The sequence below is a fragment of the Oncorhynchus mykiss genome, chromosome 11 (assembly GCF_013265735.2).
Source record: "Oncorhynchus mykiss isolate Arlee chromosome 11, USDA_OmykA_1.1, whole genome shotgun sequence".
Taxonomy (NCBI): Eukaryota; Metazoa; Chordata; class Actinopteri; order Salmoniformes; family Salmonidae; genus Oncorhynchus; species Oncorhynchus mykiss.
Genome location: NC_048575.1, coordinates 59069142 through 59087194, shown reverse-complemented (window position 1 = coordinate 59087194; position 18053 = coordinate 59069142). Strand labels below are relative to the sequence as shown.

Here is an 18053-nt window from a genome sequence, read left to right as displayed (position 1 = left end):
AGCTTAAAGCTTTGCTGGATAGTACTGCTGTAATAGCTACCAACTTTTTTTTAAAGTATTTCTGGTAAACAATAGACAAAGCGGACATGCATAATAAAGAGAAATACATATTATTCTCAAATATACTCACACACTCAATAAACTAAAACAAACAAACACACACACCTTGTCGTGCTCCACAAAGTCCACGAAGGAAGTCCTCTCCACCTCTACAGGCTGTCCGTGTCTGTCATAGAGTGCCAGGACGAAGTGGAAGAAGTTGGACTTGCGCAGGTTAGAGGGGGGCTGCTTCTCAAAGTGGGCCCTGGAGAGAGCTACACCACTGTGGAGAGGAGAGGAGAGGGAAATTAGGAGAGTGAAATCCCTTCACATTACATCACAATCCTCAGGCACCCATAACAAAAACTCTTACAACTGCAATCACTGTTTAATAAGTTCAACTGTATAGGCTACAACATAATAATTATAGGGTTATTGAGTTTAGACTTTGAGCTAATACAGGTCTAATGAACAATACATTTATTTGCAGAGAAAAGTAAATTATGAAAGGAAAAGAAGTCTGTAGTGATTATAACTACTATTGAAAGGAACATCTTTCCTATGCTTCCTGATCTTTATGTTTTTTCATTTCTAGATTCAACAACTATTGCAACAGGAATTGGGCAGAAATGGCAATATGGAGGAAATTCGTTTTGAAAAATACTCACTGAACAAACACTGTGGAAAAAACGGGATGAATTTGAGCCTACATGATTAATATGCTTAATTCATATTAAAATAAATAAATAGCCTATTACTGTAGTCTAACTGTATTCTTGGTTGATGCTTAATTTTCACGAGTTTAAATTTAGATGATTTGTTAGCAACAATTCAACGCCTTTCAAAACGTTTTAAAACATTGGGTTCAATGACTGTAACTTTCTATTTATGACCTATCTAGGAAATCACAGATGATCGATGGTGGAATGAAAGGAAGTCCAAAAATATCCTAACACTCCTCTCAGTGTGTTTTTATCATTAATGGGTGGGTCAAAGTTTGACTTGCCCCAAACGTGGATGCCTGCAGCTTAATTAACACTGGTTGTTTATTGATGCTTCGCCTCTTACACTAGATGACACCAAGGCTGTTTTTTGTTGACGCTGCACAATATAAAGTTCCAAACCTTAAAGGTTTTCTTTCTTTCAGATATTTTTTTTTTTAATATACTGTGAAAGTTATTTTGGAATTCATGCTGACCTTCATGCTCTTGACCTTTGAAAAGTCCAAGGACTAAAAGTTTCAAAGTCTGACAAATTAACATTTGCTTTGATTGGATAATTGTGCGCTGCCTACATTTTTTTCGCATGCATAATGTAGATCTAGCAGAATACGCAAATGATAATTTTCCTACAGGATGAGAATAATAGGTTAGGTTGATAGGTGGATCCTAGCCTATAGGCCAACTCAATACTCAAGCGCGGGCCTGTACCACCGTTCATTTAACCGATTTCAAACGGACTCCCACCAAATAAACACTGATAGAACACGTCTGAACTGTGTTACGTAGTTATAGCTGTACAACATAGGTTTGATTTAGAAATGCACATGCCAAATAACTATCAGATACATTTTAGGTAAAGTTACCATATTTAGTGAGTAGCCTATTATGAAAGTAGATACTCATGATGTGATAAAGGCCTTCAAACAACAAATGACTCGAGACGTGTTTCGTTTGCAAAAAAAATGTATATAAAATATGAAAAGACTGTTAACGCACATTTGCAAAGTCAGTCATAACCTTAACCGAACACACCAAATAACAGAGATGTGTTACAAGTTTGTCCTAGCACCAAACATCTGTTTATTTTGGACAATACACCTTTGACATTAATGTCAGGCTACCTTGTCTGCATGCTTACTGTTTTGCATGTTCTCCTGTGAATAATATAAACATAGGCTAATTTATACCAAGGCTATCATAATAGCCTGTACATGTACTGGAGTATTCTAAGGCTAATTTATACCAAGGCTATCATAACAGACTGTATATGTACTGGAGTATTTTAACATGAAGAATTCACAAAGTTACTTTTAAACCAGTATGAAAAGCACTGAGCAAAAATGTTCAATGCATAATATAATGGTAACATCAAAATACATTTAGATTTTTCTCCAAGCTCTTTCTTTTGGGGAAAGGGATGACAATATAAATATGAATTTGTCACCAATATAATTGTATTGTTATTATTATTGGGTTATTATTATTATCAACTTAGATCGTAATTAGCCTATTGGATATAGGCCTAAACTATGGTGATCAGAGAACTGGATGGAGATATAAAATAAGTGAATAATTCAACATGGATACATTTACAGACTCGAACTGTTAAAAGCGTTTCATGCGCTTCATACAAATCAATAGCCAAGAGGTGTGAGCCTCACTAAAATAACATTATTCCGGGCGCTCGCTTTCGTGACAGAATGCTTTTTTGTTTAATTGTTTTGTTTTATCCCTATCCCTTTCATGCTCGTGACACCCCTAGCTATTGACAGCGCGTACCCCGTACAAGCCGCACTCTCACACAAAGCCAGGGATGCTCGATATCTATTTTTCTACATTTGTCATTCTTTACCGCCGGCCATTAACTCCCAAAGACAACCTGTTGCTTTTTCGTTTCATCCCAAGTCTGGAGAAGTTTGAGGTCAATGAGTATCAAACAAGAGGCATGAGCATAATCAACAAAAATACGTTATATTTGACCGCTTGGCACCACCGGTCACTTCTGGGCTATGTTATGGTGATCTGTGCACATAGGTTATTTGTCATGTACTTGTATTAATTATTTCCCTAGCATAATATGCTTTTGGATATTGAAGTGAGACAAACTACCTACATAATAGCCTACATCGACTCCTCGTGCATGCTTAAAGAGGTCTAATTCACTTCTTATAGGTCCGTAGTAGTGTTTTATGTTGTGTTGCCAATAAGACAGATTGACTCGTTAATATCGTCAAAATACCACAAAGGACTTGAGAACATGAAGGTATACTGTACCTTTGCGCCGCTACGTTAGCATCGACAACACCGACATTACGCACCCAGGACCGGACCGGATCCATCTCCTCTCCCAGAGTTCTTTCTTTTAATCCGCTGACGTCTCTTATGAGATGCTCCTGGATCCCGTACATTTAAAACACAAACCAAATGCTGTTCTTTTATTTCTTTGGAGAAATTCAGAGTAAACAAGAGAGCGATATGACTTTGGGAAACTAGAACTGGAAGGTCAGTTCCAGGATACTGTGCTATCGAACACTTGGAAGATGACTGAGGCTTAGCTGCCCAAAGTAAATAATACTGCTTGTCTTCAAACGTGCTCATGAAGGAAAACAGGCAATAGATGATGTATCTTCTGTTGGACTGCAATCATTGTCCAAGAGCAGGGGATCGGTAACGTCCAACGTCGGTTCGAACATAAACAAGGATCACCTGTTTGGTGGACACGCAAGCACTCCTCGACAAGCTCATGCACACCGTAGATATGCACACCACAGATATGCATGCACACACTTCCACACGAAAGTCCTAAAATCACAGGTGAAAGAATCTTTCTCAAACAGAGTAGACAGAGACCTTTTGCTCTTTGAATCTATAGGCCGAAGGGCTGGCAATAACGTTTCACTGTCCTGGAGCATGAATGACTTCCTCTGCCGGGATAGGGTCTGGAGGAGGGGCTACACTGCCTTATGGGGGACCGATTGTTGAAATTGATGCTCTCATTGGTGTAAAATGCCTCCGTTAGTTGGACTTATACCAATTTCAGCATCCAGCTAGCCTATAGCTCTCATGTTTCATCAAACTTTTCTCTAGTGAAGTCCTACCAAAGACTGCTTCGGATTGCAGGTGGGATAATATAAACAACAATTCAGCTGTTTAGGCTAATTGATTATACAAATAAGAATATGACATGTCACTAAATATAGTTTTGTTTATGTATTACTTTTATCAATTTGGTTAAACTATTAATTCATACAATGGAGCTTTATTATTTGTTGACTATCGAACTATCAGGCTACATTATATTCATTGCTTGATTTTGTGTTTCAACAAATTATTCTTCAATGTTGAAATCAAAAATGGATAATTTCAGTGAACACAATAGGCGTTCATATTGGGACTAAGTTATTTACTGCAGTGACTAACTAATTCAGCCATTGATAAGAATCACCTAATATATTTATTACTTATTTTTCGATTTATTGACGATTTGTCAGTGTTGCATGCACGCAATTACCATGTGAGAAAATAAATAAGTTAAGTCAGCAAATTCATGCAAAACGAAAGAAATAACAGAAATAACAAAATGAAAAAGGTCATTTTGAAATATGAAAGTTCTGAAAAAAGACAACTAACACGTTGTAGCACATTTTTCTAAAGTTTCTTTAGTATTTAAGTCTAGGCTACTTAAAACATTTAAAATGTAATATTATTGTTTACACATATTGCATTTCCAGCAAAACCATTGGCCTATTTAGTTTGCTATTCAAAATTTGGCTCACGTTTCAGTTATATTTCTTGCGTTAGGCATTCTATTGCTAATTGTATTTTAATAGGATAACTGGATTAAAAGTATAAAGTAACCATCCTGAATATCTTATTTGGCGTTTTCAGTCGAGTCATCACTAAACACAAGAGCGCACCCGGCAGGCGCGTTGCCTATTCAACCAGCCACGCTCTCGCGCTCTGTCTGCTCTCCCTGAACAATGCGCAGTGATTGAAAGCTGTGATTCGACTAAGGATATCAGTGTCGTGCACAAACAATTGTAGTCTGGTTGGTCTATTCATCTTCGCTGCTATATTGTACATTCCCTTTGAAAAAGGTCAATTTGAAATATGAAAGCAACTAAGCCTACACTTTGAGCATTTAAGTCTAGGCTACTTAAAAAAGGTCAAATGTAATATTATTCTTTACACATATTGCATTTCCAACAAAACTATTGGTCTATTTAGTTTGCTATTCAAAATTTGGCAAAAGTTTCAGTTATATTTCTTGCGTTAGGCATTATATTGCTAATTGTATTTTAATAGGATAACTGGATTAAAAGTATAAAGTAACCATCCTGAAAATCTTATTTGGCCTTTTCAGTCGAGTCATCACTAAACACAAGAGCGCACCCGGCAGGCGCGTTGCCTATTCAACCAGCCACGCTCTCGCGCTCTGTCTGACACGAACAATGCGCAGTGATTGAAAGCTGTGGTTCGACTAAGGATATCAGTGGCATCGTGCTAAACAATTGTAGTCTGGTTGGTCTATTATTCTTCACTGCATACGTTTGTGCTGCTCATCCAAGGCAGTGCTGTGAGTCTGAGGCAACATGATTGGAAGTTCTGTCTAAAATGGTACAGATATATGTTTGATACGTTTCAAATTAACACATGATAAATAATGATATGCATTATAACAACAGCCAATGCAATGACAAAACATCCATGCAAAATAATGTGGTTGTATGTGTACATTGGAAAGGCTATCGTTCAAAATAGATAATCAATATTTATTTTCTGCACATTCCAAAATGTTCCATAATAGCGGAATCAGATATCATGCTGATATAAATATGATATGAACCCATGTTTAATTCACTTAACAAAATTTGAGTTGTAAATACGTTCAACCTTATTATCAAAAATATTCTGCAGTTGGAAAGTTAGACCTCATCCGTTCCCATGAGGATGTCATGTCACTGAAGAACCTGTGCAGAAAAACCGTTGCGTTTGTAGTTTGTCTGTCTGCAATAAACACTGGCCAGGTGTGTATAGTGCGTTTTACTGAGGTTATTTGCATGATTTACATTACAATTGCTGACAAACTGCATGTTTCTATAGGCCTGACAGATGTGCTCGATGAGCTGGCAAACGTTTTTATGCGTTTTAATTTCCAGATTAAAAAAATTAATTTCCGTTGCTTTCTTTATCCATCTTTCTGAATCTGAAAAGAAAAGTTTTTACATCCCTTGCTCCTTGCGGAGGCTATTGTCTCTGGACTGAGCTCCAGCGCCTGAACAATGAACGTAAATCTCCCTCCTTCGATCCCGCCTCAACCGACCATCTGCCAGCGCGCAACAGAGTCAGATGTTCCCCAATTATAAGAACAGTCTTGCGGAATCCTTGCCACTGAATCTCCGCCCCCTCCCGTGTTCGTTCCACACTCTTCTTCCCCGCATCCCGACTTGTTTGATTGACAGCTCTGCTTAACCAGAAACCATTAAATAACTACAGATGCTGAAGGAAGTAATACACATCTTGGGAATTCCTCCACACTACTTTACAAAAAAACAGCCGTATGCCTACACCGAGATGACATAGCACCATCACTAAAATAACCGCACTTGCTTTTACAAGTATTTTGGCATTCTGTCTAGGTCTACTTATTGTGAACTGTAGCCCACCTGCTTTATGTAGGCTACCCATTTCCTCTCGGGTGAAAGGAGTCATCTACTGGCATGAGAGAGACTTTCTTGACTTGAGGACTAATGGAGGAGGACTGTTGGCCTAAAACAGTAGACTCCTCAGAAGCCTTGAATGAATCAGAACTTCCTCAATGTAGGCGTTGGTGTGTTTGCTCTTCCATTCACAAGTCAAGGAGCATTGTGCACGGAGAGGGTGGCTAGACAAACGGGACTCATGCCAACACAATTTTTGTCAGTTCTAAATGACAGCGAACTAGCCTAGCAGTAATTGTAACGTTAGTGCACTCTAAAAAATGCTGGGTTGCCTTACAAAAATGCTTTACAGATGGGTAGATCTAGCCATGTAGCCACATCGAAAGAAAAATTAATTTGTTGGCTGTGATATTTTAGCAAAAATATTCAAACCACCTTGAGCGAGACAAACGGCTGTCTAATCAATGTAAGCCACGGAGACTGTCATCCGCGCGTGTTTATGGGGGGTGGAACGAGGAATCAGTGACTGCTAGAGCGAACAATCGAGTACGGTGTGCCACTCTCCCTCTACAAGCATTCCCTCGCTCCCAGGGGAGTAGCCTACCAGCGCCACTCTCTGTGGATGGCACTCAAGTCCTAGGAGGTCACAGGGGCGTGTGGGGGATGGCCCGGGACGCAGCAGCTGGTTCCCGTCCGCTCATTCCACTCCGGTGAGAACAATGGGATAATGCGGCCCACCACGTCTGTATCGATGCTAGCCTATATATTGCGCTCATTTATTTGTTTACTTATTTAAGTAAGGTCAGTCCCCGGGGAAAATATACAACAACAATTAAAATGGTGCGCAGTCAAACCACATCGTCTGTCATCCTCTGCCTGTATTATTGTAGGCCTATTGTTTTTCTAAATCATTATCTTCAGTAATAAAACGTTTTTGTTAATGAAAATGTTTACGAAAAATGTTAGTTTGCTTTAATAATGATTGGTTATAACATTAATAGGCCTGTAAAAGTTGACAAAATGTTAAAGTTGTCTGTTTTCCATATAGCTTATAGCCTGTCCATAGTAGTTTTATGTATATAGACAATATTTTTGTTACAATTTTTCCCTATGCACAACATTTTTTTTTTTGCACATTCTTGACTCTTACGTAGACTGAGTGTACAAAACATTAGGAACACCTACTCTATCCATGACAGACTGACCAGATGAATCCAGTTGAAAGCTATGATCCCTTATTGATGTCACTTGTTAAATCCACTTCAATCAGTGTAGATGAAGGGGAGGAGACAGGTTAAAGAAGGGTTTTTAAGACTTGAGACAATTGAGACATGGATTATGAACGGGCAAGACAAAAGTGCCTTTGAACGGGGTATGGTAATAGGTGCAAGGCTCACCGGTTTGAGTGTGTCAAGAACTGCAAGTATGCTGGGGTTTTCACTCTCAACAGTTTCCCTTGTGTATCAAGAATGGTCCACCACCCAAAGGGCATGCAGCCAACTTAACATGACTGTGGAAAGCCTTGGAGTCAACATGGGCCAACATCCCTGTCAAACGATTTTAACACGTTGTAGAGTCCATGCCCCGATGATTTGAGGCTGTTGTGAGGGCAAATGGGGGTGCAATTAAAATTTAGGAAGGTGTTCCTAATGTTTTGTACAGTCAGTGTATATAGATTATTAATTACATGTGCGATAACCAACACACTATTGCTTATAGGCAAATATCTGGGCATCCAAGGGTAAGAAGTTGGTTTATTTTTTGCACATTTTTAGGCCTATTGCACTCAACCGTGCCCCATAAGTGAAATCTGTAGCTCAATGAGCAAAAGCAAAAAAAATAATAATAAAAGTATAACGTGCATGTGATTTGAATCATAGGGATTGGTATGATGATATGATCGTTTATTAATTTTTGTCATGAAAATGTTCGTATTTTGTGAAAAGCCCTATACTCATCTTCCACATGAGGAAAAGTGCGCGAGCAGAGGTGGAACCTTCACGCCCCCCTTTGGTTGAGCGTGAAGTGCATGCTGTGCTGTGCTGTGTCTCGCTACTCCAAAAATGTGAGGGCAAGTCTTGACTTGAGGTGACAGAAAGCACAGAGTATGTGCATGAGTTATTTTATTGTTGTATTTATTTGTATTCATTTTTTCGAAAGATGAAACAGTCAGAATATAATTGTTTATCAAAAACAGATTTGAAGGGCCAAGCCGACAAGTTGAAAAAATGTGTTGCTGTGCCCCTTAGCAAGGCACTTAACCCTAATTTGCTTCTGGGGCACCGTATTACTATGGCTGATCTTGTAAAACAATACATTTCACTGCACCTATCCGGTATATGTGAAAATACAACATCTAGTTTTAAAGTATTTTCTTTATAATAATTTACATCTGAAGTTTACTACATAAATATTCAGTCTTTAGCTTTAGAATTCAATGGTTTGCCCGACCCAATGCAGCAGGTAGGCTCCCTGAGCATAGTTTTGAGTTTGTTCTTATTTGTCATAATTTCACCATCACCCAAAAACTCATAATTAGCACATATTAAGTTAGATTTTGTTCCTATGTGTTTTATGTGCAAGACCTAAACTATATAATTTAATTAGCCTTAAAGTTCATAAGAAGGAAAACACATACCAATAATTAGAAGAAATAATGCAATTAACAATCAAAAAGTTATCACATTGCATTTCCCTGATGTGGTAAGATTAATTTAATCTAACAACAATAATTGGGTTTGGGGGGGTAGAGGGATTGGGTCAACACACAGATACACTGTTTAGGCATTGGTGTTGGTTTGGTGAAAAAACGTGAAAGATAGAGGAAAGAGAAAGAGAGACACATGTGGCATGCAATGACTCTCCCACTCATGTGCAAGTATAACAAACTTCAGTGCAAATATAACAAAACAGTCAATTGACCTCTCTTTTCATTGTATATGTGATAAAGATTAACATTAGTTAAAAGAGTCTTTTGAAAGAAAAATAAAATATCTCTCTTTTAAAATACAGAACCTTAGCTTAGTTCTAACCTGTGTGTCAGAGTGGTTGTGTTTTGGGATCAGTGTCCAGGTCAGAATGGGCTCCAGACAGTGAAGATCAGGTGCCCTGAGAGAAGCTGTCAGAGGTCATGCCGTTGCCACCATAGTTAGCTGACAGGCAGATCTCACCCCCCTTTTTGACCTGCAGCGGTGTGCCTCCTGTGGCTGTGATGTAGCCATTCTGCTGGGTGGTGAAGGAGGGCAGCACCATCTGGCCGTTTTTTCAGCAGTTCCATGTTGCCCACATTCTGGTATATGATGCAATGAAACTCAAACTTTGTTCTGTCCATGACCTCACGGAATTATATGGGGTGGCATGGTTCGGGGGTAGTTGTAGCCCAGCCGCATGGCAGATTTTGTGGCGATGCCACAGAAACCACTTGGCCCTTGCGACCATGAGTGAGAGAGAGCAAGTTTAGAAATGATGTCAACACTGCAACATACACCATTAGTCATACTAGTGGTTATGTACCTTCTTGTTATACACTATTAGTCACAGCAGTGGTTATGTACAGTTGAAGACAGTAGTTTACATAAACCTTAGCCAAATACATTTAAACTAAATGTTTCACAATTCCTGACATTTAATCCTAATAAAAAATCCCTGTCTTAGGTCAGTTAGGATCACCACTTAATTTTAAGAATGTGAAATGTCAGAATAATAGCAGAGAGAATGATTTATTTCAGCTTTCATTTATTTCATCACACTCCCAGTGGTCAGAAGTTTACATACACTCAATTAGTATTTGGTAGCATTGCATTTAAATTGTTTAACTAGGGTCAAACGCTTCGGGTAGCCTTCCACAAGCTTCCCACAATAAGTTGGGTGAATTTTGGCCCATTCCTCCTGACAGAGCTGGTGTAACTGAGTCAGGTTTGTAGGCCTCCTTGCTCCCACACGCTTTTTCAGTTCTGCTCACACATTTTCTATAGGATTGAGGTCAGGGCTTTGTGATAGGCACTCCAATACCTTGACATTGTTGTCCTTAAGCCATTTTGCCACAACTTTGGAAGTATGCTTGGGGTCATTGTCCATTTGACAGACCCATTTAACTTCCTGACTGATGTCTTGAGATGTTGCTTCAATATATCCACATAATTTTCCTCCTCATGATGCCATCTATTTTGTGAAGTGCACCAGTCCCTACTGCAGCAAAGCACCCCCAAAACATGATGCTGCCACCTCTGTGCTTCACGGTTGGGATGGTGTTCTTTGGCTTGCAAGCCTCCCCCTTTTCCCCCCAAACATAAGGATGGTCATTATGGCCAAACAGTTATATTTTTATTTCATCAAACCAGAGGACATTTCTCCAAAAAGTACAATATTTGTCCTCGTGTGCAGTTGTAAACCGTGGTGTTTTTTTAAATGTCGGTTTTGGAGCAGTGGCTTCTTCCTTGCTGAGCGGCCTTTCAGGTTATGTCGATATTGGACTCGTTTAATTGTGGATATAGATAATTTTGAACCTGTTTCCTACAGCATCTTCACAAGGTCCTTTGCTGTTGTTTTGGGATTGATTTGCACTTTTTGAACCAAAGTCAGTTCATCTCTAGGAGACAGAACGTGTCTCCTTCCTGAGCGGTATGACGGCTGCGTGATCCCATGGTGTTTATACTTGCGTACTATTGTTTGTACAGATGAACGTGGTACCTTCAGGCGTTTGGAAATTGGTCCCAAGGATGAAACAGACTTGTGGAGGTCTACAACTTTTTTTCTGAAGTCTTGGCTGATTTATTTTGATTTTCCCATGATGTCAAGCAAAGACGCACTGAGTTTGAAGGTAGGCCTTGAAATACATCCACAGGTACACCTCCAATTGACTCAAATGATGTCAGTCAGCCTATCAGAAGCTTCTAAAACCATGACATAATTTTCTGGAATTTTCCAAGCTGATTAAAGGCACAGTCAATTTAGTGTATGTAAACTTCTGACCCACTGGAATAGTGATACAGTGAATTATAAGTGAAATATTCTGTCTGAAAACAATTGTTGGAAAAATGACTTGTGTCATGCACAAAGTAGATGTCCTAACAGACTTTCCAAAACTATAGTTTGTTAACAAGAAATTTGTGGAGTGGTTGAAAAACGAGTTGTAATGACTCCAACCTAAGAGTATGTAAACTTCTGTGATGAAATAAATAAAAGCTGAAATAAATCATTCTCTCTACTATTATTCTGACATTTCACATTCTTAAAATAAATTGGTCAGGATTAAATGTCAGGAATTGTGAAAAACTGAGATTAAATGTATTTGGCTAAGGTGTATGTGAACTTCCGACTTCAACTGTACCTCATTGTTGTACACTATTAGTCACAGCAGTGGTTATGCACCTCCTTGTTTTACACTATTAGTCACAGCAGTGGTTGTGTTCTGGGGGCCCTCATCACTTACACCTCACATCAGGCCTAATGAGTGACTACTGTACATTCAAACTTTACTAGTGGAATATTTATGACATGATACAGACAGTAACTAAATATATGGGGGAGAAAAATAATGGTGGAGGAGGGGGTGATTTCACCTTCTGGTCCTGGTGGTCTTCTCGGTCCTACTGTTCCAGTCCTACCAGATTTGGGATCTGTATTTGGACTGTGATCAATGAAAAATTACGTTAGAAATCATGTATTCCTGTAAATATTGACCAAATAATCTTTCTAACTCACACATGAGAACAAAAAAAAAATCACACATCCGTAAGGCTCAGTTAAAGAGAGCTGTATGTCACACAAGGCCTCAGATCAACACTTGCCATCACCATTGTCATGAATTATGGTTATCAACAGGGGTTTTGCTAACCATGGCTGAAGACTCAGAAGTATGACAGTGCAAATTAGACATGGCTGAGTCCTTTCCAGGGCCAGCTCCAGGCATTAGCGACATAAGCGGTTGCTTAGGGGGCACCTGATCTAAGAAGTCAGTCGGGCTCTCAACTTGCTGTTGAGAGTAAGAATAGTGCAATTTCGAAATTTGGTTGTGCATCAACAGTCGTTCTCTTGTTATGTCAGTCACTCAATTGACTGACAATTTACCCTTTGCTAAGCCCCGCCCCCTTGTTGCAACTATTGAGACCTTGGACAACATTTTCACAGGAAGCCCCTCACAATGATCTCAAGCTGTGTTTTTAATACACAATTAAATTAAAACACAGACTACCCGTTGCTAATCAGCAGACTTTCTGTTATGTTGTGATGGACTGTCATTACAACTGCTTCACGGGAACCTCGTAAAAGGAAGGTTGCAGTGTGGCTAGCCACTGGATGGCTCTGAATGCACTGTCAGCATGCAGCCAAATGGCTCTGAATACACTGTCAGCATGCAGCCAAAGTTACTAACCACTTTTGGAGCTAACTAGTGCTTTCAAATAATATCTTGATGTTGACAGCAGATGAGTTGTATTCATAACATGGCTAACTTAGCTAGCAAACATACAAACAAGTAATATTAACTGGCTACTAGCTAGCTAGAGAGAGCATTAGCAACGTTGGGTCGTCAATAAAAATGAGAGCTAGCTAACCACCTGAGCTAGCAAACAATGTAACAAAAGTATAATTTTCGATTTGAAAAATACTTAGGCTCTGCATTTCAGGAATCACAGTAGCAAGTACCCCTGGTGCACTGGTCAGTTATTTAGCCATTCAAACAATTAGCTTGTGGATGAAAACTCTACGTTTTTGTAATGTCCTCAGTGGCTTTCATGTGTTTCAAACGTGAGCTTGTCCAAGGTGTTGGACTCAACAACAGTTGCTATCCATTGGAGCACTGCGATTGGTTGGCCAAAATTCTGGGGTGGGGTTTAACAAAGGGTCAATAAGTAATGTGAAAATTTTGATTGGTAGTTAGTATATCTAGCCAGCTATCTAAAATGGTAGCAATCATGGCCGACTACCAACCGGGCACGCAGGGCATGTGCCCAGGGGTCCTGACCTCCAGGGGCCCCCCATTGATTCTTGCTCACTCAGATATCATACCATAAGGCATAAGTAATGTGTAGAATTGTAGGAATTTAGCTATAAAGGCCCCCAACCAGAGGGCAACCTATTTTGATGTAGTTCCTTTCCTATAGCAAAAATGATTGTTTAGGTTCCACATCTGAAGAATGACTCAGGCTGGTAATACATATTCACAAATTGTGGGTAGGAACTATATGGTGATTTCCACATGGAGTGGAGAAATAACAAGAAATAGGGCACTGAAAGCTGTCAGTTTAGCTAGCTGGCATGCAAAACTTATCGAGCTAGCTAATGTTATCTCTTGTTGCTACACCATATTCAAAATTGTAGACAGCTGGCTAAGGCTATGGCTGGTTCTGGAGCTGGATTTGTCATAAACATTTAGGGAAAAACTTGCCACAGATGGATTGGGGAAACAAGTATCTTTGACTTGACATCTATTGTTTCATAAATGTTTCATAATTTGTGCCCGGGAATCCGCCATGGAAAGAGAAAGAATAAGAAGAATCTCCGGTAGTATGGATAGCCTAGCTATTGAACGGGTTCAACCCTTTTGAACAGGTAAGATTAAAACAATCTAGCTGGTTGGTTTTTATCAAAATCTTGCTTTAGTGTGTAGAAAAGGGGATACCTAGTCAATTATACAACGGAATGCATTCAACTGAAATGTGTCTTCCGCATTTAACCCAATCCCTCTGAATCAGAGAGGTGTGGGGGCCTGCCTTAATCGACATCCACGTCATCGGTGCCCGGGGAACAGTGGGCTAACTGCCTTGGTCAAGGGCAGAACGACAGATTTTTACCTTGTCAAGCTTGGGGATTCGATCCAGCAACCTTTCGGTTACTGGCCCAACTCTCCTACCCACCAGGCTACCTGCACTGTCCATGGTGCTGATAGAGCGCAGTGAGATTTCATGCCATTGAACATGTCACTTCTTGGTCAAAGCATCATTTTTTAACTTTTATATTTGTCTTATAGCGTGACATAAGCAGAATTGTATATAATTCCAATGCAAGAACACAAATGATGCTACATATCTGTATGTTTCATCATAGAAATAGATATAGACTGCATTCTATTGTGGTTTTCTTGGTAGCCTAGTGGTTTTCATTGCTGTAGATGGAACTGTATGTATTTGAAATGTGTTTATGGTAGGTTGGCATTGCTTAAATGATAAAGTGGGTCGAATTTGATTTGCAGAAGTGTAATGTGCCATATCATAACGTGTTGCTGAACTCATGAGTGGCATGACTTTCCCATGTTTCCTGTATAGGCCTATTTATTTGGCAAGACAGTTGTCCATGGCTGCATCTCACTGTAGTAGGCTGTAGGCTATGTTTTGGTTATTTGGATCTCCATTCGCCTTTCGTTTAGTGCGTTTGTTTACTGTTAATGTAACTAACTTAAATATAGATTGTCATTACTTTTATCGATCTGATATTTTGTTTACTAGGCCTACTTTGTACCACTGTTTTGTTCTGTTCACATTCATTCGCATTCACAGTTGTGTCGGTATTCTAAGACAAACTGCTATTCAGTATGTTTGTTTGCATTACTACTTTCAGCATTTAGTTTGCATTATTTTGGTAAGACAGCTGTGTGTACGGCTGCATTGAATTCACATAGGCTGTTTGTAATTGGGTAATTGCCCATCTAAACGGCATTGCTGTAGGAGGCTGTCCATTATGCTGTACAGCGCAGCACAGACAGCCTACAGAACCTTCAAAAGCACTCAATGATCTCGGAATCTCTGCATTTTAACTTTATGATTATTATGGTAGAGGATGATTATATATGTAAACTGAATTTGATGTAATTCCAATGCAAGAACCCCAAAATTGTTTGCCCCCACTGCGATTTCTACTGCCCCCTTAGTCACTTTATCCTGGCACTGTGTTATAACATCCTATGTATGTGTTATAACATCCTATGTTTCCCTGGCAATCTTGAACTAGACTGTAGATCTGTGCCCTTGATGCTTCTCTGAACTGGAACATCACTGTTAGTGGTGACAGCATGTGATCCACACAGTAGGTATATGATATGAATTGCATAATTATATGATTTAGATATTGAACAGTTGGTATTTGATTTGAATTACATGATTACAATGCCTTCAGAAAGTATGCATACACCTTGATTTATTCCACAAGAACAAATTCTTATTTTTAATGGCGGCCTAGGAACAGTGGGTTAACTGCCTTGTTCAGGGGCAGAACGACAGATTTTCTACCCTCAATTTAGCATTAACACTGGAGTGATAGATGTGCAGATGATGATGTGCAAGTAGAGATACTGGGGTGCAAAAGAGCAACAAAAAGTTGGGTGTGCTATTTACAGATGGGCTGTGTACAGGCACAGTGATTGTAAGCTGCTCTGACAGCCGATGCTTGAAGTTAGAGAGGGAGATATAAGTCTCCAGCTTCAGTGATTTTTGCAATTCGTTCCAGTCATTGGCAGCAGAGAACTGGAAGGATAGGCGGCCAAAGGAGGTATTGGCTTTGGGGATCACCAGTGAAATATACCTGCTGGAGAGTGTTGCTATGGTGACCAGTGAGCTGAGATAAGGCGGAGCTTTACCTAGCAAAGACTTATAGATGACCTGGAGCCAGTGGGACTGGCGCCGAATATGTAGCGAGGGCCAGCCAACGAGAGCATACAGGTCGCAGTTTTGGGTGGTATATGGGGCTTTGGTGACAAAATGGATGGCACTGTGATCGACTACATCCAGTTTGTAATTTCAGAACATGTTTGAAACATTACGTGATATGTTACAAACACAACTGGACAAGATGGAAATGGACACAGTGACGGACACAGTGACAGACTGCTTGACATGTATGTTGAAATCCCAGTTGAGAATAAACAACAAAACAGCACGGCAAGTAAGTGAAATAAATAGGTTTTGATTATGTTTTACTGGTAATGGAGATATACTAAAATGCCAACAAAATTACTTTTTGTTCAGTATGTGTGTTTCAACTATTTACCTGTACTAGAATGCATAAAAGGCCCGCTAAATTGGTATCTGTTTTTTTTTGTCAAGGAAAATATCGGATATCGGTATCGGCCAAAAATGTCATATCGGTGCCTCCTTAGAATAAACTATAAAGGGAAATAAATGGCTACGGTTGAAACTTTTTTAGTTATTTCATGAAATTTTGTTTTTAGTAAAGGGCCGTTTAAAAAAAAAGTGCCATGGTAACTGGCCCCTCCCCATGGGGTAACTGGCGCCCGGGGGTGCCAGTTACCCAGGTAGAAGATTATGGCATAGGGTTTCACACAAGTGTATAGAATCCATTTAATTGACGCTTGGCTGCCTATTGACAGATAAAAATAATCTTGCCACTGTTGTCCATAATAATCTCATTATGTAGTAGACTATACCTGCACCGTATCTGCACTGTATCTGCAAACTGTTGGCTAGAGCGCAAATGCAAATACCATTCGCTACACTTTTTGTGACAAAACCATTAGTAGGCCTAGAGTTGAAAATACGATGAAAACTCTTAACTTTTTCTTCTTTTTTTTTACTCAAAAGTTATTTTTGTGTACTACGTATTGACACACTGACTTTTATCGGCAACAAGTACATTTGACTTTTGAGAGAGGTAGTTAGCAAACCAGACCAGAGTGAAGGACAAGGACCTCTGAACACCATATGGTAACCTCTGGAAGATTAGTTCTAACAGACACCCCGAGACCAACCTATTACAAATACAAAGGACATGGTGACCTCTGGTGGACAACCCGAGACTTACACAACAGAGACTGCCGAATTACTCTCCACAGAGAGACACAAAGACATACAAGCGTAAATATGTACTTTGTATTTCTAAATCCGAATGATCGGTTGTTTGGGTGCTAAGTAGCCACAGTTACGATGAGCGTATTATTCAACTGTATGAACAATAGTTGAATTCCTGTCTCTCCTCCTCCCGCTCTTTCGTTCCCCACCCTCTTTCATTGTGTAACCAGCCGTCGTATCGGGTTAGTCCACTAGGGACATTTCATTGCATTATGTTAATCAATACTATACTATGTGTGTTTATCTATTTCTGTGCGATTATTTCATTAGTTAGTAAATAAATAATTAAGCCAATTTTTGTAAGCTGATTCATCATGGAGACTAGGATTTGTGCAGATTTTTAGGATATTACGACGTTCAGAATGAGACTGAAATAGGAGCAAATGATTGATGGATGATGGCTAGTCTATGGAGATATTCAGATTTTTTTGAGTTGATTAGGGAAACAATTACTACTAAATGAATTGTTATATTATTAATTTAATTGCCTAATCTTTGAACGTGGTATGTCATTATTCAATGAATAGCCGTTATCGCATTAACGATATCAACGTCACGACAAAGCCTACACCCCAAATTTGACCCTTGACATTGGCATTAGTTAAAGTGACTAGTGATACCATTATTAAATCCATTTATTAAAGTGGTCAGTGATTTGAGTCTGTATGTTGGCAGCAGCCTCTCTATGTTAGTGAATGTTGTTTAACAGTCTGATGACCTTGAGATATAAGCTATTTTTCAGTGTCTCGGTCCCAGCTGACTGTACTGACCTCGCCTTCTGGATGATAATTGGGTAAAAAGCAGTGGATCAGTTGGTTGCTGTCCTTGATGAT

General features: G+C 39.4%; 1 protein-coding gene and 1 long non-coding RNA gene across 4 annotated transcripts in view; both read right to left on the bottom strand.

Annotated features, from left to right (window-relative positions):
- Positions 1-4443, bottom strand: part of LOC110536084 (transcription factor COE2) — a 38145-nt gene extending 33702 nt beyond the window's left edge. For 2 of the 3 annotated variants that reach the window (XM_021621627.2, XM_021621628.2), the window contains exons 1-2: positions 3036-3169; positions 166-322 (exon numbers count right to left, since the gene is read on the bottom strand). In XM_021621627.2, coding sequence (XP_021477302.1) covers positions 166-322; positions 3036-3169 — 291 coding nt within the window. Of the gene's footprint in view, positions 1-165; positions 323-3035 lie in introns of all 3 variants that reach the window. The other variant, XM_021621626.2, reaches the window with a different exon arrangement.
- Positions 4444-8504: 4061 nt separating this feature from the next.
- LOC110536636 lies at positions 8505-13157 on the bottom strand. Its single transcript, XR_002475499.2, has 4 exons — positions 13030-13157; positions 12258-12395; positions 11983-12050; positions 8505-9848 (listed from the first exon to the last, which is right to left on the bottom strand). It is a non-coding gene; the product is annotated as an uncharacterized LOC110536636 (long non-coding RNA).
- Between the last annotated feature and the right edge of the window lie 4896 nt (positions 13158-18053).